The 22,644-nt window shown below is 56.2% G+C and overlaps 3 protein-coding genes across 3 annotated transcripts; 1 reads left to right on the top strand and 2 right to left on the bottom strand.

Moving 5' to 3' along the window:
- Positions 1-7,456: 7,456 nt before the first annotated feature.
- LOC134054835 (forkhead box protein J1-like) lies at positions 7,457-11,001 on the top strand. The gene is given in 5 exon segments (XM_062510830.1): positions 7,457-7,504; positions 7,507-7,560; positions 9,470-9,513; positions 9,515-10,013; positions 10,153-11,001. Coding segments are annotated over 5 exon segments (1,494 nt in total).
- An 839-nt stretch (positions 11,002-11,840) lies between these two features.
- LOC134054947 (rho GTPase-activating protein 9-like) lies at positions 11,841-16,175 on the bottom strand. The gene is made up of 5 exons (XM_062511026.1): positions 15,551-16,175; positions 15,076-15,167; positions 14,424-14,635; positions 12,617-12,708; positions 11,841-11,970 (listed from the first exon to the last, which is right to left on the bottom strand). Exons 1-5 carry the CDS (start codon positions 16,026-16,028, stop codon positions 11,960-11,962), a joined length of 885 nt encoding a protein of 294 aa, XP_062367010.1. The 5' UTR covers positions 16,029-16,175; the 3' UTR covers positions 11,841-11,959.
- Positions 16,176-16,969: 794 nt separating this feature from the next.
- On the bottom strand, positions 16,970-22,045 carry LETMD1 (LETM1 domain containing 1). The gene is made up of 9 exons (XM_062510999.1): positions 21,936-22,045; positions 21,310-21,500; positions 20,930-21,045; positions 20,691-20,773; positions 19,280-19,466; positions 18,776-18,877; positions 18,216-18,368; positions 17,882-17,978; positions 16,970-17,481 (listed from the first exon to the last, which is right to left on the bottom strand). The coding sequence occupies exons 1-9, from the start codon at positions 22,043-22,045 to the stop codon at positions 17,411-17,413; spliced, it is 1,110 nt and encodes a 369-aa protein (XP_062366983.1). The 3' UTR covers positions 16,970-17,410.
- Between the last annotated feature and the right edge of the window lie 599 nt (positions 22,046-22,644).

Here is a 22,644-nt window from a genome sequence, read left to right as displayed (position 1 = left end):
GATTTAGGGCTTAAGGAGTCATCCTGGGAGCCATGTGCCATAATCTGCTGCCTGGAAAAATCAGGAGGCTCTAAGACAGTTATGTAAAGACAGGGCTGGGTGCTGAAATGGGTGTCCAGGTGGGTGCCAGGGGTGGTGGCAGTACAGAAATATTGCATTCAATAGGCAGCCCCTAATCTGTGCCTGGAACACCGGGGCTACGTGCTGTCATCATATGGAAAAAATCAGTAATTCTCCTTCAGGAATGCATGGCCAAAATTTAAATGTCAACTCCAAAACTCAGTACATCCCGAGGATTGCTCCAAGCCAAAAGGTACCAGGACAAAGAGGACCTAATCCCCTAACGCTAATACCCGAACCCTAAAACTCAAACCTTAACCTAACCCAACACTAATCTATGAGCTGGAGCCTAACCCCTAAACATAACTCTAAAACTAAAAAAATAAAAAACTATTCCAAAAAATCCCTAAGTCTAACCTTAATGACAGTGCAAACAACAGTCCTAACAAAATCCCTAAACCTGAATCCTAATCCAAACCCAAAGCAATAACGCTCAAGCTAAAACAAAAGCCCAAATCGAGAGCAAACCCAATCCCTAACCATATCCTTAACCAAACACTGACCCCTAACCATAGCACTAACCCTAACCCCTAACCCCAACCCTAACCACCGGGAGGCCAAGGCCACCCAGACCTGCTGGTCCCGGCTGCTTTCATCTGGGAGCAATCCTTGGGCATTCACAATTTTAGGAGCCAGAATCCAGCATTTGGCCCCAGACGCCTGGCAACAAAGGATTCCTCTTTTCCACAGTATTTTGGGCTGCAATGCAGGATGTGACCAAAAGTTTGTATTCTATCACCATCTGTGAAACCAAGTGGGGCAGTGCCCCTTATCTCTGTGGGAAATATCTCCTGTTAATGGGCCAGCTTTTAAAAACCAGGTGGGACAATGTTCTTTACCTTTCCCACAACCCATCCTTCCTCCAGGAGATATCTCCTGTTAATGGCCCACTGAGTCCCACTGCATGGCTGATAAAATTCCATCATCCCATTGGGAGATGCTCCACCCAGGGGGAGGAGCCAAGCATTTCCTACCTAGGTAAAATCTGAGATTTGGAACATCAGAGCAGCTTTTTCCCACTGAATTACAGAGGAAAACCAGACCCTTTCACATCATCACTGGACCTTTTGAGGAAAACTGCACCCTACTACAGGACCAGTGCTCCAACAGAACCACATCTGTCACACCAGGACTGGCAGCCACCATTTAATGGGATTGCTACCAACACCCTGACTGACTGATGGGGTGTCAGGTTGGATTCTGACTCTGTCAGTGTTTTGGGTTTGTTTTTTGTATTACTGTATTTCTATTTTAATTCTTCCTAGTGATGAATTGTTATTCCCATCTCTTTGTCTGAGAGCCCCCTAATTTCAAAATTATAACAATTTGGAGGGAAATTTTCAATTTCAATAAGAGGCTGCTGCCTTTCTTAGCAGACTCCTCTCTTTCAAACCAAGACACATGGGAAGAAAAACCCAAAGCTCCACTGCCCTGGGGGCAGAGGAGAGTCACCCCTGGGAGGCCAAGGCCAGTTAGACCCATCAGTCCTGGCATCTCTCACCTGGGAGCGATCATCAGATGTTCCCAGTTTGTGGAGTCAAAATTCAATTTTTGACTGGGGGTACTAGGCTGAAAACGTCTGCTTTTTTTCAGAGGAAGGAGAGCACAGCATCCCAGTGTCTCATGGGCAGACAAGATGATGTCCCTAGGAGCCCAGGGCAAACCTGATATTGGTTCTGGCAGTTTTCATCTGATAGCCATCTTCACATGTTTGCAGTTTTAGGAGGTAGAATCCCATTTTCTGTCACAGGCGATGGGTGGGTCTTTTCCAGAAGAAGTAAAATCTGGTGCCCCAGTGTCTTGAGAAGAGCTGAGAGGTGGCCCCTGGGAGTCTCAAGCCAGCCAGAGCTGTCAGTCCTGACAGCTTTTGTTTGGGAGCAATCCTCGAACTTCTGCAGTTCTAGGAGGGATATTTCTACATTTGACTGCTGGTACTTGGCCTAGCAAGATGAATTTCTTCCACAGGAAGGAAAGTCCAACACCCAGTGTCTCTGGAGCAGCTAAGTGGCCCCCAGGAGGCCACAGCCAGGCAGCTCCATCGGTCCTAGCAGCTTTTTTCTAGGAGCAATCTACAAATATTTGCAGTTTAGGATGCGGAATCCCACTTGCAGCTACAGACACTTGGGTGTGAAGGAGGATTTTATTCCACAGGAAGGAAAGTCTGGCAAGCCATTGTCTTGGAGGCAGCAGAGAGGTGGCTCTCAGGAGTCCAAGGCCAGCCAGACCCATCAGTCCTGGCAGATTGCATCTGGTAGCAATCCCTAAACATTCATAATTTTAGGAGGAGGGATCCCAGTCTCCTCCATGAGTGCCCTGCTGCAAATGACCATAAAGTCTGTGTCCACAGGAAGGAAAGCCTGGAGTTCCACTGCCTCTGGGAGGATGAGAGATGGCTCCTGGGAGTTCAAGGCCAGCCAGACCTGTTGGATTCTTGTCTGGGAGCAATCCTTGGACATTCACAGTTGCAGGAGGAGAAATCCCATTCTTGGCCACAAAGGATGGATGTTTTCCATGGGAAGAAAAACCTGGACCGGCCTGTGCCATGGCCTGCCTTGCCTTGCCTGCTCCTCCTGAGACTCTCCTTGCCTTGCCTTGTATGTAAGCCCAACCTTGATTTTCCTTGCCCTGCTTCCCCTCCCTCACCTTTAATTGCCTTTCTCACACGTCCCCTGCTTTGACTTCCTGGCCTGGGTGCCTCAAAAAATGCATATTGTATTCCATACTTGCTCTATCTCAATCCCCACAGTGTGTGTTACTGTCCTTTTAGGAGAGTGGGGCTGAAAGCAGAACTGGAATGTTTTACTCTGGGAGCTGGGAGGGTCTCTTGAAAAGACAGGAAGAGGCACATTGATCTCTCTCTTGTTCTTGCCCAGATGCCAAGAGAGTTGCCTGGGGTAAGTTCCCCAAGCCAGTCAGCCTGAGGCAGACCTCTTTTATTCCTCTCAGTGTGTAGGAGAATCCCATCATACCTTTTGGCCACTGTTGCTGTGGTAAGTAATTTTTTGGATCCTGCAAAGATATTTCTTCGACATTTTTTCCCCTCTCTTTTTCACTGTCCCCACCTGGGACAGCCATGCTGGGAAAATTGGAGCCACTTGTCTCTACAAGTTTCAGCTGCTGCCCATGGAAGTGCCATGGCTTGGACAGCCCAGGGCATGGGGCAGACAGCCCAGCAGCATTCTGGAACCCAAAAAAAGGGTTCCTCCAGGTTTTTGTTTCACCCATGTTTCCCGTTGATTGTTTTTTGGGGGGATGAGGGAGTTCTGTAATGCCTTGCTGTGTTGATTTTCCTTTGTTCTCTCTCTCAACCACATGGTCAGGAGAAATGGCTCCTCCACCACCTTGTCTTTGTCCCACTGGGCCTCGACACTGCAGGAGGGGCTTCTCTGCCCCTTTGCTTTCATTGTTACTGGGGAAGGGAATCTCTTGCCTTAGAGCCTTTGTATTTTTGGTTATTGCTGTTTCATTATTAATCGCTGTTGTGGTTTCTAGTAATTGTTACTTTTTCACGCTTATCTTCTCACTTTGGTGAAAGGGCAATGCTTAAAATTATAGGAGGGGTAGCTCGTTTGCCAGGCTCCACCCCATTAATGCTCTTAAACTAAGAAAAAATTGGCCTCCAATTAAGGGGACTCATGAGAAAAAGTGACAAAAATCAAATATTTTCTGAAATATTCACCATGCAACTCAGTGTATCTTGCTAACGAGGAGCAGCACAAGAATGAGCAGTGGATGGGGCCGCCAAGATCAAAGTGTGACAGGTACATCTGGGCTGGCAACACAAGGGACAGTCACCTCCAGCTCGGCATGCTCAGGATGCCTCAGGTCACCAGGGAAGGAACGAACCATCCTGAAGGGCTTGTGAGGGAAGGATGGAACAAGCCATGGACGCTGTGCCCAGTCATCCACAACTGGGAAATGTGAGGTGAATGGAGCAGGGCCAGCGGTTGAAACCCCTGTGCTCTGGGCAGGGATCTCTGGGTCAGTGAGGGTGAAACCCCTGTGCTCTGGGCAGGGATCTCTGGGTCAGTGAGGGTGAAACCTCTGTGCTCTGGACAGGGATCTCTGGGTCAGTGAGGGTGAAACCCCTGTGCTCTGGGCAGGGATCTCTGGGTCAGTGAGGGTGAAACCCCTGTGCTCTGGACAGGGATCTCTGGGTCAGTGAGGGTGAAACCTCTGTGCTCTGGACAGGGATCTCTGGGTCAGTGAGGGTGAAACCCCTGTGCTCTGGACAGGGATCTCTGGGTCAGTGAGGGTGAAACCCCTGTGCTCTGGACAGGGATCTCAGGCTCAGAGGGAGGCCGGGCAGGGCGATGCCATCACAGCCCCTCAGAGCCACCAGGGCAAGTGCCATGGGCTGGCAATGGGAGGAGGCACCAGGGGATGGCTGGAGATGGAGCCTGTGCCTCACACCACTGCCTGGACACCACCATGGCCTTGGAAAATGAGTCCCATGGTGACATGGCAGCGCTGAAAGAACTGAGATGGACAGTGGGACTCATTTCAAACGTGGCCTTATAAAGACACCAGGGATAGAGAATATGGCATTGAGCAGCAAAGAAAGGGAGGCTCAGGAATGGAGCTGGGTAGGGAAGGCAAGGCAGGGCATGGGAGGAGAAAGGCACAGCAAAGCAAGGCCAGAGAAGAAAGCAGTAGGCAGATCAGAGTGTGGGATGGGTGTGCAAGGCACTGCAAGGCAAGGGAGGGGTAGCAGGGCAAGGCAAGTCAAGGGCTGGCTTTAAAAAGTGATGCAAGTGTGATGTAGGCAAGGAAGGAGAATAATAGGAGGAGCAGCCAAGACAAGGCTAGGCCAGGAAAAAAAGCATCAGGGATGGGTAAGCAAGGCAATGCAGGGCAGTGGAGAGGTAAAGGGCAAAGGAAGGATACAGAGGGGTCAGTAAGAGCAGATCAGGAATGGCAAAGAAATGCAAGGTTTAGTAGAAAAAAGCAAAGGAGAGGTTGGCAAGGCAATGAGAGTCAGAGGAGAAGCAAGCAAGGAAAGGCAAGACCAGGAAAAAAGGTTTGGGGAAATTAATGTTGGGGATGAGTGACCAAGGCAATGGGGTGGTAGGAAGGGCAAGGGAGGGGCATGAAGGGGTTGGTAGAGTACCACAGGGTTGGAGAAGAAAGGAAAGGAAAGGAAAGGAAAGGAAAGGAAAGGAAAGGAAAGGAAAGGAAAGGAAAGGAAAGGAAAGGAAAGGAAAGGAAAGGAAAGGAAAGGAAAGGAAAGGAAAGGAAAGGAAAGGAAAGGAAAGGAAAGGAAAGGAAAGGAAAGGAAAGGAAAGGAAAGGAAAGGAAAGGAAAGGAAAGGAAAGGAAAGGAAAGGAAAGGAAAGGAAAGGAAAAAAGCTGTGGGCAGGTGAAAGTGGAGAGAGGGGGAAGGGAGAGGCAGCAGGGCAGGGCAAATAAAAGGTTGGGTTTACAAGGCCAGGGAAGTGAGAAGTAGATAAGGCAAGGAGAAGCATCAGAGCAGCAGGCAAGGCAAAGCAATGTCAGGAAAAAAAAGGAGGAGGAAAGCCAAGCTGAGGGATGAGTGAGAAATGGAGTTGTAGAATGAGCAGTGGATGGACACTGAGGGCCCAGTAAAGCGAGGGAAGGGAAGGGATGGTCAGAAATGGCAAGAATTTGGGGTAAGACAGGCAAGGCAGATCAAGGGAAGGGTAGGAAAGGAAGTCATACCGCCAGGGGAAACAGGCAAGAAAAGGCAAAGCCAGGAGAAAAGAGGCAGGGAATTTGAGGTGGAAGATGGGTGAGTAAGGCCATGCAAAGCAATGGAGTGGTAGGAAGGGCAAGGGAGGGACACAAAGATGACAATAAGGCAAGGGAAAGGATGGTCAGGCATGACAAGGAAATGCAAGGCTTGGTAAGAAAGGTAAGGGAACACAAGAGAGGGGCAGGCAAGGCAGTGAGAATCAGGAGACAATCAGGCAAGGAAGGGAAGTCCAAGGAAAAAAAGGGGTAGAGAAGTCAAAGTGGGGGATGGGTGAGAAAGGCAATGCAAGCCAAAAGAGTGGTAGGAAGAGCAAGGGAAGGACATGGAGTGGTCAGCAAGGCAATACAAGGTTGGGAAGGTGAGGCAAGGCAAAGTAGGGGATGGACACGGAAGACAAAGTAAGGCAGGGGAGGGGTAAAGAAGGCAAGGAAATGGAAATACCTTGCCTTGCCTTGCCTGCCCCTGCTTGGTCTTACCTGCTGTAACCTTGCCCTGCCTTACCCACCCTCTGTACCCCCTTTCCATTCCCCTGCTCACCCACACCTCACCTCGATTTCTGTGGTGCCTCTTTCCTGGCCTTGCCCTGCTCTGCCTGCTCTTCCTAGAACTGTCATTGCCTTGCTCACCTGGCACTTGCCTTGCTTGCCAAACTCACCTTGTGCCCTCCTTTGCCCTGCATAGCCCTCCGTTGTTTTGTGCTGCCTTTCACATCCATCGCCCATCTTGCCCTACACTTTCTTGCCTTGCCTCGCTTTGCCTGCCCCTCCTTTGCCTCGCCTGGCCTTTCCTGACCCCCCTCTTATCTTATCTTATCTTGCTGACCCCTCCTTTGACTCCACTGCCTTGCATTGCCTTTCTCACAACCTTGACTTCCCTACCCCTTTTCACCTGGTTTTGCCTTGTCTTGCCTGCTCTTCCTCTGATTCTCCTTGCCTTGCCCACCCCTCCCTTGCCTTAACCTTGCCTTTCCTTACCTGACATTGCATTTCCTTGCCACTTCAAACCATCCCTTGTCTTTCCTTGCCGTGCATGCTACAACTTGGAGGCAGCCACAGCTGTCTCATCTGGCACTTTGGTGAGCTGTGGTTTTGCCCGATGTTTTCAGGTTTGTATCGGGACTCAGTGAGAATGAAAAAACTCATTAGCACCGGGGGGCTTCTGTGTCCTCTGGAGTGTGGCGCAGATAAGAGGTTGTACTTGGAAGGGGAAGATCAGCGCAATCTTTCTGTCCGGACCCAGTGGATTTAGGAACAGGGATGTTTCCAACTTGGGCGCACACGTTGGGTGATTCAGAGACGAGCGAGGTGCGTTTGCTTCCTTTGCAAATCCACAGCGGCATCGTGTGGTTGTTGTGATGGGAACTGACAGCTCCCAGGTAAATCCAGGAGAAAGACGCCGTGCTGGAATTCCCTTTCCTTTTACAGCCTATAAACTGCCCAGCTGACAATGAGACGATTCTTCTTCCTTCCCAGGTACAGGCACGATCTCATTCATTCAGCCTCCAGGATCCAGGATCCACAAAGGATCCCCTGCACCCTGCGCTGCTCCCCCACGAATGGTGCCGGGCAGGAAAAGCGCTTGGATTTACCTGGGAGCTGTCAGCGCTCATCACAACAACCACACGATGCCGCTGTGGATTTGCAAAGGAAGCAAACGCGCCTCTCTCGTCTCTAAATCACCCAACGTGTGTATCCAAGTTGGAAACGCCCCTGCATCTGAATCCACTGGGTTCGAAAAGGCAGATTGCGCTGATTTTCCCCTTCCAAGTACAACCTCTTATCTGCGCCACACTCCAGAGGACACAGGAGCCCCTCGGCTCTCCCTGAATCCGGCTACAAACCTGAAAACATCGGGCAAAACCACAGCTCACCAAAGTGCCAGCTGAGAGCTGTGGCTGCCTCCAATGCCAAGTGCACCCATGGAACTGCCCCTGGCATCTGCACTTTCCTTCTCAGCTCCGTGTACCCGCACAAACCTTCAGTCACATGGAACCAGGATCCAACTCAGCGGCGCCAGGGACTAAAGGTACCAGGAGAAAAAGCTCAACAGCCCCGGCTTTTGCATTCCCCCTGTACCACTTCCACAGCTCCAGCCCATGGAACTGCTGATTGGGAAAAGCCATGGAATTCACCATGACTGCCCAAAGAATGAGTCCAAAAGTGGCTTCTTTGCCAAAGAGAGGAACTCTGAGCCCATCTCAAAAGGAGGCCACTAAAGGAGAAGTGGGGCCGGGAGCAGTGCGCTCGGGAAGACCCTTGGGGAGGGCAAGGGGGCTCAGGGGTCAGTGGGGGATTTCTCTTAGAAACATCTGGCTGCGATCTTGTGATTTCAACAAGGGCACACACCTTTAATCCTTTAATTCGGGGTTCCACCAGTCCCCTCCTCCCCAGCTTTACCCTTAGGGCTGTGGGTACCCATCAGGTGCCAGAATCGGGGTGGGGGCACAGGGAACAGCCAAAGGGCTGCGGGTGCGCCGGGGGGGCAGGACAGAACCTTCGGGGCTGCTGGCGCTGGCTGCGACCCCGGCTCTGGGCACGGCGGGACCCCCGGCACCCCTGGGCACCATCCCCTGCCGGGCATCCCGGAGGGAGGCGAGCCCCCCCAGCGCCGGGACCACCGCCCTGCGCTTGCTCTTTCTTCTTTTCCACGCGTCGGTTTTTCATCCCTTCTGTGCTCCTGCTCTTCCAAAATCCAAGCTCTCTCTCCTGACCCGCGCAAGCTGCGGCACGACACCTTCAGGGGCTGAGGGGGGGGGGGGGTCTGCAGCGAGCGGGGCTTCAAGCACCCGAGCGAAGCTCACAAGGAGCCCGTTTGGCCACCGGGCGACGAAACGCCCGTTCCTGGCAGCGTCCCGCGAGCTCCACGCCCCAAACGGCGGCGTCCCCCGCGCGCCCGAGGTTCCGCAGCGCTCCCGCCGCCCCAACGCTGCCGCAGCCGGGTCAGCGGACGCTGCTGCTCTCCGGCCGCTCTGTTTCGCTCTTTTTCTCTCTCCTTCTCTCTCTCTCCTGCTTCAAAAGCCATCCCGCGTTCCGGCTCTGCAGCCCGGAGCCGGATCCAGCGCCACATCCCCCGCCCGGCGCTCCCCAAAGCCTGGAGCTGCCGGCTCGCTCGGAGGGACGCTGCGCCTGGGGTCGCTCCCGGCACTCGCCGCTGCTACGGGTTGGTTTTGGGGACCAGGGGAAGGGAGAAAAGGCAAATCAATAGCATCAAACAGAAGGAAGCTGGTGGCGGGGACGGGATAGGATAGACGAGTATTTTAGAGTCTTTAGGCTCGAGGTGTTGGACTCCGAGATCTCGTCCTGTTACCCGTGGCAGGAGAAACAACCTTGCTTGGTGGGATGGAAGGATGGGTTTGTGCTGTTGAAGGCCGGGGAGGGGATGTTGATTTCTTTCATTCTTTCTGTGGCCAAAATCTCGCTGGGCAGTGCCAGCCCGGCGAGCTTGGCGTGGCACTGGGGCACGGGGGTTAGAGGGAATCTCCCCGAGCCTCACGGCTGCTAAAGGCCCCCGGGGCTGGCGTTGCGGCTCTCCAGGGACGGGTCTCACCCCGCGGCACTGGGAACACCCAGGCCTCGCTCTGTCCGGTGCCAGGCAGGTTCCTCGCAGAACCTCAACCCTCTGCCTCTTCTCCCTGCAGCACCGGCCCCGTCCATCGCCTCCGCTTCACCTGAACGCCGCCCAGCCGAGGCATGATGTGCCCCAGCCCCGTGCTTAGAGCTCAGGAACAATCGAGCTCCAGCGAGGAGGAGAAGCACGGTGGCGAGCCAGACCTGATGTGGCTGGCCAACCTCACGGGCGCCCACATCGGCTTGGCCCCGATCTCGCAGGACCCCGACGATCGCTGCAGCATCTGGGAGAATCTGGTGAGCCTGGTGGACTTCCAGTGCTCAGGCTTTCCCCTGACCTCTGAGGAGCTCTGCCACTACATCGACATCCCCTGCTCGCCCGCGTCCTCCACGGCCAGCACGAGCGCGGTGACCGCGACCCCGCCGCGGTCCCCTTCGCTCCCAGGGAGCATCGACTACAAGAACAACGCGCACCTCAAGCCGCCCTACTCCTACGCCACCCTCATCTGCATGGCCATGGAAGCCAGCAAGGAGCCCAAACTCACCCTGGCAGACATCTGCAAGTGGATCAGGGACAACTTCTGCTATTTCCGCCATGCTCATCCCACCTGGCAGGTAGGAGGAGATGTGGAGCCCTGGCTGTGCTGCCCAGGGCTCTTTGCACAGCATCCAGCCTGCAAGGCAGGGTCCCGTGGCCGTGCTGGATGCCACTGGCAGGACTTCAACCCCGGGGTTTGTTCTCTTTTGCATCCAGAACTCCATCCGGCACAACCTGTGCATCAACAAGCGCTTCATCAAGGTGCCCCGGCAGAAGGGGGAGCCAGGCAGAGGCGCCTTTTGGAAGCTTCACCCCCAGTATGCCAAGTGGCTCAAGAGCAGCACCTTCAAAGGGCGTGGGACACCTCTGGAGCGCACCCCGGCAGCCTCCAGCAGAAGAACCCAGCAAGAAGCCCAGCGTGGCCCCAGCCCGGTCACTCTGAGCAGCTCCCAGAGCGGCCTCGAGGTGGGTGAGGAGCTGCAGCGGCTGCTCCGAGAGTTTGAAGAGTTTGAAAGCAGCCAGAGCTGGAATCCTGCCGAGAGCCAAGCGGGGCAGCAGAACGAGCAGACCTGGCCCTGGCCGCCGGCCGAGGCCTCTTGGCTCCCCAGCTGTGCCTCAGACACCCAGGAGGAGCTGGCTGAGCTGACGGAGCTGGCCGAGCTGACAGACCTGGCCGAGCTGACAGACCTGGCCGAGCTGACGGAGCTGAAGGGCAGCGATGACTGGGAAGCTCTGCTCAACCTTCCCCTGGAGGAAGGAGATTTCTCTATCTTCGAGCATCTGCAGCTCCCAGATCCCATCCAGCCTGGAACCAGGGCACAAGAGCAGGACCTGGGCTGGCCACAAGGGCAGCAACAAGTCCTTCCCAAGCCCAGCCCTACCAAGCAAGACTTAGATGAAACCCTGATGGCCACGGCTTTCCTGGAGGCCGCCTGGCACGAGGAGACAGGAGAGAACCTCTCCAGCTTCATCCCCGTGGAGCAGGGGGCTGAAAACATCCAGGCCTCTCTGCCCAGTGGGGATGTCATGGATTGGGACTCTCTGGTCCACTTAGATCTCGATTAGATTAGATTAGATTACATTAGATTAGATTACATTAGATTGGATTACATTAGATTGGATTACATTAGATTACATTAGATTCAATGAGATGGATTTTGGAGGGGCTTTGGGGGTGGGTGTAGCGGGTTTTATGGATGAGGTTTCTTTTTGCTGCTTTCTGTTCTATTTTTTTTGCTTGGGGAATGATGTTGAAGAACTGCACAGATAGTTGACCACTTAAATTTTTTTCATTTTGTTAACAATTTTTAAGAGATAGACTAAAGATCCAGGAGCTGCTCCCTGCCCTGCAGCAGTTCCGGGGGCTTGACAGGGTCCCCCAGCCTGAGCTATGTCTCCAACCAGCCCTGGAGATGCTCTGAGAAACTTTGGGGCCTCGTGGCTCCATCCAGGCCAGGGCAGTGATGTTATTAGAGATGGTAGATAATTGATAGATGATTGATAGATAATTGATAGATGATTGATAGATGGTAGATCATAGGTGATCTATAGAAGAAAAATGAATATAATATAATATAATATAATATAATATAATATAATATAATATAATATAATATAATATAATATAATATAAATATATTATAATATATAGATGATAGGTGGTAGATGATAGATGAGATTAGATTAAATTAGATTAAATTAAATGAGATGGATTTTGGAGGGGCTTTGGGGGTGGGTGTAGGAGGTTTTATGGATGAGGTTTCTTTTTGCTGCTTTCTGTTCTGTTTTTTTGCTTGGGGAATGATGTTGAAGAACTGCACAGATACTTGGCCACTCCAATTTTTTTTATTTTATTAACAATTTTTAAGAGATAGATTTAAAAAATAAAGTAGGTAACAACTATGAGCGTGTTGTATCTGGTGAATAAGCTTTTTCCAGCATTCCTGATCTCCAAAATGTGCCAGCACCTGGGGGACAGATGGGGCCAGCAGCACCTCTGCCCAGAGAGCCCAACCAGGAATCCTCAGTTGGGCTCTGGGATTGAGCCAAGGAGAGGAAGTCATTATTCATCATAAATATATTTATGATAATAAAAATAATATATAATGTATACTATATTATATAGTATATATTAATATAATATAATATAATATAATATAATATAATATAATATAATATAATATAATATAATATAATAATTTTAATATTTTTATTATATTATATAAATATTATATTATTTACATTATTTTCTTATGCTTGATCTTGCATAGTGAGCCATCTCTCTTGGTCCTTATCTCAGCTCATGAACCCTTTGTTCAGCTCTCACTCCTCTGTCCAGGGGCTCTCGTGGGTGCTCAGCACCCGGCCAGGGTCACCCCAGGACAGGGATACTGGGATGGGGAGAAGTGGGGGGCAAATGGGACTGGTGGGGTGCAAGGGGAGATGGAGGGGAGTGACAGGGCAAGGAAGGCCACTGGGAGCAGTTTCTGGGCAATGAGGGGCTCTGGGGGTGCCCCTAAACCAAGGGGATCTGTGCTGAGCCCCAGGGAAGGACACAAAGAGCAATTTCTGTTCAGTTTTGGGGATCCTGCATATGCAGGGGCACCCTGGGCTGTCCTGGAGAAACCCCCAGCCCCTGGTTGGAGCCCCCAGCCCCATCCTGGGGTCCCAGTTCACTCACCTGCAAGAACTTTCAGCTCCAGGGGGTCGGGGGTCCAGGCCAGCAAAGGCCCCACAAACGCACTGTGCTCTTGGGGAGCTGCAGCCCAGGCACTGTGGGGCACCAGGTGTCAGGGGTGTCTGTCCCCCCCCAACCTCCACAGCGCCCCAAACTCCTCCACAGTCCCCCTAAACCCCCTCCCAGCGCTCTCCCACTGCTGCCCCCATGCCCCCCCAGTGCCTCAGAGTCCCCCCCTGTGCCCCCCACTCCCCACGCTGCTGTCCTGCTGCCCGGGCACTGAGGCTGCTCCCACCCAGCACCACCCAGGAGCCCCCCAGCACTTCCTAGGGGTGCATGTGAGGGGGACTCCCAAAACCTGTAGGGCGGGGGGGGGGCAGGCCAGCCCCCACCCCAGCAGAGCCCCCCTGGGCACTGGCAGCACCCCATCCCCCAGCCTGGCACAGACCCCAACCACAGACCCCAGAAAAGCCCCGGGGACCCCAGCCCGGCACAGCTCCTGCATGAGAGCCCCTCCCCGGGGACCCCAGCCCGGAGCACACCCACACCGACCCCATCCCCGCCCCCTCCCCCCACCTGAGCCTCCTGGGTGACCTCGCACCCACGGGAGGGGTCAGGGTCAGCGCCCACCCCCCTGTGCCCACCCCGACTGCCTCACATCTCCACTCACAGGTGGAGGGGAAGGGTTCGGCCATGGGTCACTTGCTGGGAGCAGGGACAGCGTGGGAGACCCCCCCAAAAACCCCAAACTCTCCCCATTACCCCCCCCGTGCCCCTCTCCACCCCCAGGTCACCCTCCCGAAGGATGGAGACAGAAAATACCGGGGGGGCGGGGGGGCAGGGGTGGAGAAATTGGGAGGATCGAGGAGTTGGGGACAGGACAGGGGACACTGGGGAACAGGGGGGGCAAGGAGGTGATGCTTTTATTATTGTTATTGTTGGTTAATTACTGTTAAATACTTACCCATTGCTAGATATTTATTTACTATTATCTGTTGTTACTTACTATTGTTAGATATATTATTAAATATCTATTATTAGTAGATGTTTGGAATAGAGACTTGACAAGGTAGAGGCCTTGTTAAGCCTCTAAAGGGGGGAAATTATGCCTTGGGTTTTAGCTTTCATGTTTTTCACAATCTCTGCTGCTTAGTGTGTAACTCTAAATGTTCGTATTAGGTGTAAGTTCCCTTCACAGGGTAGTTATACAAAAAATTCCTTTATAACTGGTGAACCAAGGACAGCTGGTACCCAAAAATCATAAACAATGGCTAAGGGAAGGGGGCAAGCCAGGGGGCTGAGACTTCAAAGCCTGGGGCTGTGGCTGGATAACTGACCCCAAGCTGAACCAAAACTTATAAAAGTGTAAAATTCGTGACCAGGATCCATCTTGGGTTTGATTTGGGTGTAGCCCTGGCCGGGCTCTGGCACTGCCCAAGGTGGATCCTTTCAATAAATCCCGATTTTATTCCTTTTGCTCTGTCTGGTCTCTGTTCCAGGTCAGCCTTTCCAGGCAACAGTTCAGGCAAGGGAGACAGGAGGGTGGGGTCTGGGGGTGCAGGTGAGGGGCACCCCCGAACCCTGTATGGCAGGGGGGCAGGTTGGGGTGCCCGACCCCCACCCCAGCAGAGCCCCCCTGGGCACTGGCAGCACCCCATCCTCCAGCCTGGCACAGACCCCAAAAACCCCCCTGTTTGGGGGGGTACAGACCTCGCTGGGGGTTCAGACCTCACTGGGGGCAGCCTGGCCGAGCCCCGGTTCCCCTGAACCCCGTGCCCACCCTCCCGGTACCCAATGCTCCCGTGCCCACCTGGTTTCGGGGTCCCCCCGCCCCGTACCCGCCCGGTGCCGCCGGGGGGGCTTCCAAGAACTGATGCCGCTCTCGGGGCTGTAGAAGAAGCAGCGGCCGCTCTCGGGGTCCCGGTGCCGCTCCCAGGACCCCAAAACCTGCAGGGGGGGCCCTGTCGGCACTGGGGGGGTCTCTCGCTGTCTCCGCTCCTTGGCGGGTCCCGGAGGGGACACCTGGGGAGGGCAGGACTGAACTGGATGGGGCACATGGGCAGCGCCCGCTGTCCCTGCAGCCCCACCGCTGCCCCCCACCCCGTGTCCCCTAACGCCCCCTGCCCCCCCAGGCCCCTCCTGACCCCTTCCCCCCGCGCTGCCGCGCAGCTCGGCCCCCCCAATCCCTCCCCCCACCCCCACTTCCTCCGCTGCTCCGGCCAGCGGGAAACGGCGGGGGGGGGGGGGGGCAATGAGGTTTAAGGTGGGGGGGTTGGAGGGTGCAGGGATGCCACTGGAGAATGGGGGTGCAGGAGGGGACACGGGGGTGAGGGAATGGGGGGTGCCAAGGGCGGGGGGGGGGGGGCTACGGGGCAAGCGAACCCCGGCACAAGCGCGGGGGGGGTCCGAGGGGGGGGGGGTCTGGGGGGAGCACGGGGTGTCCGAGGGGTGTCCCCACTCACCCCAGTGTCCTCCTGGGACTGGCACCGCGGGGGTGAAGAGGGGGCCGTGTCCGGCAGCTCTCTGGTGCTGAGGCCACCGGCACGGGGGGGACCTGGGGGGACACACGGGACCTCCCGTGAGCAGCACCGGGGCACCCCCAGGCCCCCAAAAAAAAAAACCCCAGACCGCAGCTCCAGTGTCCCCAGAGTGTCCCCAACCCTGAGTACCCCTGGTGTCCCTGTGCTCCCCAGCCCGTGACACTCCAGTCTTTCGTGTCCCACACGGACCCCTCCGAGCCCTGTGGCCCCAAAGGTGCCCCCAGCCCCAATGTGACCCCGCCCCGAACTCCCAATGCCCTCTCAGCCCCGCAGCTCCGTTTTCCATGTGCCCCCTAACCCCATTCCCTACCAGCCCCGTGTCCCCATTCCCTGACCTCCCCATTCCCGTTCCCCTGCCAGCCCCCATTCCCCAGCCCGTGCCCCCCTCCCCACTCACCCGTGGCTGCCCCCGGGCTCTGGATCCCGCTGTTCCCGGGCTCTTCCTCGGCTACGTACGCGGCGGGGACAAAGAAGGGGCGCGCCCAGGGGGGGTCCCCGGGTCGCCTCACCTGCCACCAGTCCGGGGTGGCCCTGCGGAGCAGCAGCAGCCGCTCGCCCGCGGCCATGGCCACGTCCCGCCCGTCCTGTGCCCGGTAGCGGTAACTGAACAGAGCCCGCACGGACACGGTGGGGCCGGCCCGGGGCCACGGCCACCCCGGCAGCATCGCGGGGACAGCACGGCCGGATCCTGCCACCGGCACGAACAAGAACGGCACACCCTCCCCCAACCCCACAGCTGGCAGGGCCCCAGGATGTGGTGACATCGGCTGGGGGCGGGGGGGTGACAGCGGCTGAGGTGACACAGGACTCGGAGGTGACATGGAACAGGGAGGTGACCTGGGCCTGAGGTGTGACACAGGGCTTAGGGGTGACATGGAACTGTCAAGTGACACGGGGCTGAGGGTCACAATCCTTTTCCCATATTTTTCAGTCCCAGGGATCTCCTGCTCCCCCCATCCCCGTGTCCTGGAGGGGGTGACTCCAGACCTGAACCCAGATGGATGCCCCAGTGTGGGGCTGCATGGTGCTTCCCCAAAAGACAAGAACTACCAGAATTTATTCTGCTTTTACCCAGATTTCAATGGTACTGTGGCATCTTTACATTTTAATATAATTTTTATTTGACTTAATCCACATTAACACCAGATCCTGGTTGATGCTGGTGCTTGAGTCCCCCTGACCCCCAAAATCCAGATGTCCCCATAAATTCCTCCAAGCTCCCACTGGATTTTTATTTTCCCAAAGCTTCTTTTCAATATTTTTTTTTTCTGGCTGTTGCCCACTCTTTTTCCTGAATAATGCTGTATTTAAGGGGAATATGTAAGTGGAAAAAGAAAACAAATGGTTAAACTGGATGCGAGTTGTGGCCTGAATTCCTCAAGGGGGGGGCTCTGAAATCCACAAAAACCAGCAGGAAGTGGTGAGGAAGGGGAACAGTTCCTACCCCTTTATACCCCAACTAGGCACCAAAAGGGAAACTTTCCAGGTGTCCCCATGCCCTCTGTCCCCCCCAAAGACACCAGAGCCACCAACTCCTTTGGACTTTAACAAACCACCCAAATCTGGGGTAAATTCACTTTGCCAGCAGGAATCCCTTGTGCAGGGTGGGGCGGGGGGGGGGGGTTAACATCCAAAGTCCCTGAAGTGAGAAATGCAGGGGGGAAAAGGTCTAAGGGGCTCCAACGAGGTTGAATTTGGGGAGTGCAGTGATGGGACCCCCCATTTCCGACCCTGGAGTGAGCAGTGGCAGCCCCAGTCCAGCCCCCTCCCCCATCCACCTGCTCCCCCAAACCCCAGAACCCCCCAAGGCTCTCAGGAAGGTCCTCCAGGGATCCGGGAGGCTCTGGGAGGAACTCGAGGGCTGCTTCTCAACCCCTGAGGGTATAGTGTAACATTTAAGACTGTGCAGTAGAGAAAACAGAAAAAAAGCCTCCAGCAAGGAGTCACAGCCACTAAACCCCGTGGGAGGCATCCACCAGATCCCACAGGAACATCCCCAGGGCAGGGAGCCGCACGCTCTCTCCCATAATTAACGAGATGCAGTTAATTACTGCAACAATGAAGCCACCTCTCCTGGCTCTGCTCGGCCTCACCCCAAGCACTCCGAGGGCTCCAAGAAGGGAACAGCCAGCACCAACTCAGCTGGGATTTTGGCAGCACCAGGATGGGAATCACTGGGTCAGGGCATGAGGCTGAGGTCAGGGACACACAGCTGCCACCCCCTGATCCACCAGGGCTCCATCAGGGACACGTGGGGTCACTCTGGGGGCCTGCTGTAGTTGAGGGACAGCAGGACCATGCTGTGGGCCAGCAGCGAGGCTTCAGAAACTGCAAGAGCACAGGAGCAGGGTAAGAGATTGGGACAGGCACTGGGTGAGCTGGGACTGGAATGGGAATGGCCACTGGGGGTGCTGTGGTGGGAACGGGAAGGGCTCTGGGTAGACTGGGCAGCACTGAGATAGGAACTTGGCGGACTGGGAACACTGGGATGAGTGTGGGGGGAACATTGGGCTCCTGGTCCCATATTTTCCACCCTGCTCCTGTTTTCCTTTCCTCAGGGCTGCAATCTGCCACCAGGGGTCTGTGGGACAGGGACACCTGGGCACAGGCTGTGCACAGGTGTGCGGGGTGAGCCTAGATGGGGATAAAGTCACCCCAAAATTCCCCAAGACTGACACTCCCTGTGCCCAGAGAAGACTTTTGGCTGTGGTGCCCCTCCCAGAGGTACCTTGGAGCTCACAGGAGAGTCTGAGCCACTGCTCCAGCCACGCTCGGCACTTGGCCTGGCCCAGGTGAGTGGAGTTCAGCCCACGTAGGTAACAGGCCTGGGGAGTCACAGACACAGACAGACAGACAGACACAGTCAGGGATGGACACACAGAACTGCAGCATCACACCAGGATCCCACTCAAGGAGGAGAAATGAGGAACTGTTCCCCATCCCAGGTGCGATCCCAAAGTGGGAAACACTTTCCCAGGAGAGAGCAACCTTGTGGCCCAAGGCCATGCTGGTGACACCTGAGGTGCCACAAGCCCAGGACAGGTGTGCTGAGGTGTCCTCACCGCTCGGAGCTCCTCCTCAGAGAGCTGCCCCAGGCCCAGGTGCAGCAGGGCACGGTCCAGGTGCTGGATCTCCAGGACGTGGCTCCGCAGCCGGTGCCGCAGGAGGAAGGCTGGTAAGTACGGGGTCAGGAACAGCACCTGGCTCAGGGCCCTCTGTGGAGGACAAGGAGGGCACCTGTGACATGTCCAACCCCTCCTAAAACAGGGCTGGGACCCATTCAGGCACTTCTACCTGCCCACGTGGCTCCAAGCCCCATCCAACCTGACCTTGAACACTTCCAGGGATGGAGAAATCCCTCCCACTACCTTCCCACCTTCACAGGGAGGAATTCCTTCCCCAAATCCTCCTCTGGATTCATTCCCAGAAGTTCCACACCGTTCTAACGTCAGGGGCCCCAAAGCTGGAGGCAGCACTGCAGGTGGGGTCTCACCCAAGTGCCCCTCACCTGCTGCCACAGTGTGGGCATGAGCCCGGGGCATCTCTGCAGTTTTTCATCTGCATCTGGACTGGTTTTGGGCCACACCTGAGTGGGTGAGCACCTGGGCTGAGCTGAACTCACCACATGATCGACCCGGAGCCTGTTGAGCGCCAGCACAGACCCAGAGAACAAACTCCTCAAAGCCAAGAGCTGGGCCAGGTGGGGCTGGGCACCCCCCTGCACCTGAAAGAGCCCCAGGAGCACAGGTGACACCTCTGGCAGGGGACAGCATCACCCCCAGCCCCCAGGGATGATGGTGGGAGCACAGAGCTGGGCGATGCTGGTGGGGGCACAGAGCTGGGGGATGATGGTGGGGGCACAGAGCTGGGCACAGAGCTGGGGGATGATGGTGGGGGATGATGGTGGGGGCACAGACCTGGGCACAGAGCTGGGGGATGATGGTGGGGGATGATGGTGGGGGCACAGACCTGGGCACAGAGCTGGGGGATGATGGTGGGGGCACAGAGCTGGGCACAGAGCTGGGGGATGATGGTGGGGGATGATGGTGGGGGCACAGACCTGGGCACAGAGCTGGGGGATGATGGTGGGGGCACAGAGCTGGGGGATGATGGTGGGGGCACAGACCTGGGCACAGAGCTGCTGCAGGAGCTCCCGGGGCTGGGGCTCAGGCAGGGAGCGTGCTGCCAGCGCCAGGCCCCTCACCACGTCCGGGTACGAGTCCCTGCGGATGCAGTCGTAGGCATCCAGGAACTCCAGCTGCTGCTTAGGTGTCCAGAAGTAGCGGATCAGGAGCTGCCGGGGGAAAAAATACCTGGGAAAAGGCAGGAGAGGGTGATTTATGGCATGGCAGCTGTGTTCCAGGCTGTGGAATGAGCCCAAGGAAAACCGCGGGCTGGGGCAGCGCAACTGAACCCAGGAGCTGAGGATGTTCCTTCCCAAAGGAACCAGGGAATCATTAAGGTTGGAAAAGCCTGAGGTCACCAGGTGCAGCACTGGCAGCAGCACTGCCAAGGCCCACCACTGACCATGTCCCCGAGTGTCACATCCACACAGCTGTGAAATCCTCCCAGGGATGAGGGCTCCCCGCTGCCCTGGACAGCCTGTGCCAACACAGGACTGCCTTTTCCATGAGCAATTCTCCCTAAAAATCCAATTTAAACCTCCCCTCCAGGCTGTTTCCTCTGGTCCTGTCACCTGGGAGCAGAGCTTGACCCCCACCTGGCTGCCTTTTCCTGTCAGGCAGGTGTGGACACCAAGAAGGTCCCTCCTGAGACTGCTCTCCTCCAGCCTGAGCCCCCTCTGATCCCTCAGCCTCTCCTGGTGCTCCAGCCCCTTCCCCACTTCCATTCCCAGCTCCAGATATGCTCCAGCACCTCCCTCTCCTGCACTGGGGACCCAAAACTGACCCCAGCATTCAGGCTGGGGCCTCAGCCGTGCCAGGACAGTGCCATGGACACTGCCCTGTCCCAGTGGCCACGTGGTGGCTGACACAAGCCACGTGCCTGTGGCCTCCTTGCCCACCTAAGCTCGTGTCCACCCCTCCAGGTCCTTTCCTGCTGCTCTGTCCTTGGCCTGGAGCATTCCATGGGGTCATGGTGAGCCAAGGGCAGGACCTGGCACTTGGTCTGGTCAATCCTCACCCCCATCCCTTCCATCCCACAGATCCAGACAAATCTGGAGGGGATCTGTCCTCCAGCAGATCTGCATTCCCCACGTCCCCTAGGCTGAGGTCACAGGTAAGGACATTAACTGAGGGTGGGGGAGGGTGGAATGGACAGCAAAATCCAAGGAGTTCTTATTTTGTTATTGTGTATCAATATTTTTTACTATATTAAGTAATAACACTATTACTTTACCAAATTTAATTATTTTAATTAATTCCATAATTTCTCTGGGTGGGATTGCCAATCCAGCCCTCATCTCCTCAGAACTTCACTGTGTGTCCTTACAGTGAGAGACTCCTGCCTCTAGAAACCCCAACTGCCCAGAATTTGGGAATCAGGCACCCCAAGGATGGGGACACCCCAGTACTCACATCAGGACAATGACCAGAAAGTTGGCAAAGGGGGGGATGGCGATGATCCCGATGGGAATGGTCTTGAGCACATCCCTACGGAACTGCCTCCAGCAGGAGGGAACACAGTCAGCACCTGCCACCCAAAACCCCCAGAAATCCCCGGCCCTCATGCTGGCTGCAGCTCCCAGGTCCTGTTTTCAGGCAGGGAACACCCAGAGAGGATTTCCAGCCCCTCCCTGGCAGAGCACAGAGCTCACCTGGCGCAGCCGCTCCATCTCCCGGTACGGGAGCTGCTGTGTGCTCAGTCGCTGCTGGGACATCTTGGATTTGATCTTCCTGATCTCCTTCACCTCCAGGAAGAGCGCCTGGATTCCTGCAGGGATAGAGCTCCCTCAGGTGCTGATTCCTCTCCAGGCAGGGTAAAGGTGGTGCAACCACTTCTCCCATTCCAAAACGTGTCCTCCTTCAAAGAGCCACCTGCTGGGGCCTCCTGTTTGGGACCCAGATGTTTGGACTCCCCCATCAGCACCCACCTCTTGGAATGACCCTTTATGGAACACCCTACCCTCTCTCAGACCCACTTTTTTAGACCCCTCTTCCAGTAGTCACTTTTTCAGACCTCCCACTTGTGACTCACCTGCTTTGAAGGTGCTGTAGAGCAGGTAGAACCTGGGGAAGCTCCTCTCCAGGTACTGCTCGTACCTGGTGCTGACCCGCCGGGCTGCAGCGGCCACGGCGGCCACAAGGGCGCGGGAGGCAGCGCGGGAGGAGAGCGAACGCACCTGGGACCTGCGCAGCTGGGAACACACCTGGGACCTGCGCCCCCACCTGCGCGTCAGCCCTGGCCGCGTTTGAGGCTCCCAACGCCCCGGAGAGGTGGAGCTAGGAATCAGAGGCCGGGGGGATTGAGGAGCCGCGGTTCTCTGATTCCAGAATTCTCATGCCGGGCACTGCAGGGCTCGGGGAGGGGGATTGGGGAGGGCGGACATGCGTGGCACTGGGATAGGGAACAGTACCACGGTAAGGGAAATGTTGTGCAATAACGTGGGGGGGGGGCACCGAGGGCTGCGGAACGAAGCGGGGTGGGGTACACGGCCAGCACCGTGAGACTGTGTGGTCCGTATTTAGCGGGGGCTGCGTTGGTATTGGGATGGGTTGGGACTGCATTCGGTGTGTGAGGGGGGTCAGGGCTGCGTCGGAAGTGGCTCCCCCTGAGCGGGGGTTGCCAAGCAACATGGCTCCCCCGCGGGGGCCCCCGCTCACCTGGACAAGCCCAGAAGGAGTTGAGGCTCCATCCGCCCCCGAGGGGGGCTCAGGGCGGCAGGGCTGAGCCGCCAGAGCCCCCCTCGGGCCGCGGCCCTGGACAGCGCCATCTTGCGGGTCACAGGGCGGCTATCACGTGAGGCTCTGAGCGCTGATTGGCTGCCGTGCCGGAAGTGCCCCTGCTGGGGGCTCCGGGTCCGGCCCGAGCCCCCCACTTTTCGTTCCTCCCGGCGGGCCCGGGTCCGGACCCTTCCCAGCCTCTCGTTCGGCCCGGGAGGCTCGGCTTTGTCCCAGCAGTTCTGAGCTGGGGCAGTCGGTAAGCCGGGATCGTCCTCCCGCTTCACCGGGGTTTAACCCTTTTCCAGCCCTCAGGGGGCTGTGCAGGAGCTGCTGCTGTCCCCGGGCACGCAGGAGCCCAAACACCCCGGTGGAGGGGCCGGGACCCCCGAGCTCCATCCCGGTGCCTCCCAGGGCAGCGGCACCGGGCAGGCCCCTCTGGCTGTTCCTCCTTCCCCTCCCCGAGCGGCCGAACCGGTTGTGCCCAAAGCCCTGAGGCCCCACGTGGGCCATGTTTGTTTTCCTCATTCCAGGTGCCGGAACAAATATTGTCCAAGGATTTTCGGCAACCACCCGCAACCCCTGCACTGAGCTCTGTCGGGAGCACCTGCCGCTCCTCAGCCATTCCCGGAGCCAGGTGCCATTCCCAGAA

The sequence above is a fragment of the Cinclus cinclus genome, chromosome 30 (assembly GCF_963662255.1).
Source record: "Cinclus cinclus chromosome 30, bCinCin1.1, whole genome shotgun sequence".
Taxonomy (NCBI): domain Eukaryota; kingdom Metazoa; phylum Chordata; class Aves; order Passeriformes; family Cinclidae; genus Cinclus; species Cinclus cinclus.
Note: the sequence above shows the minus strand (reverse complement) of the source record. Positions and strands in the feature narration are given on the sequence as shown.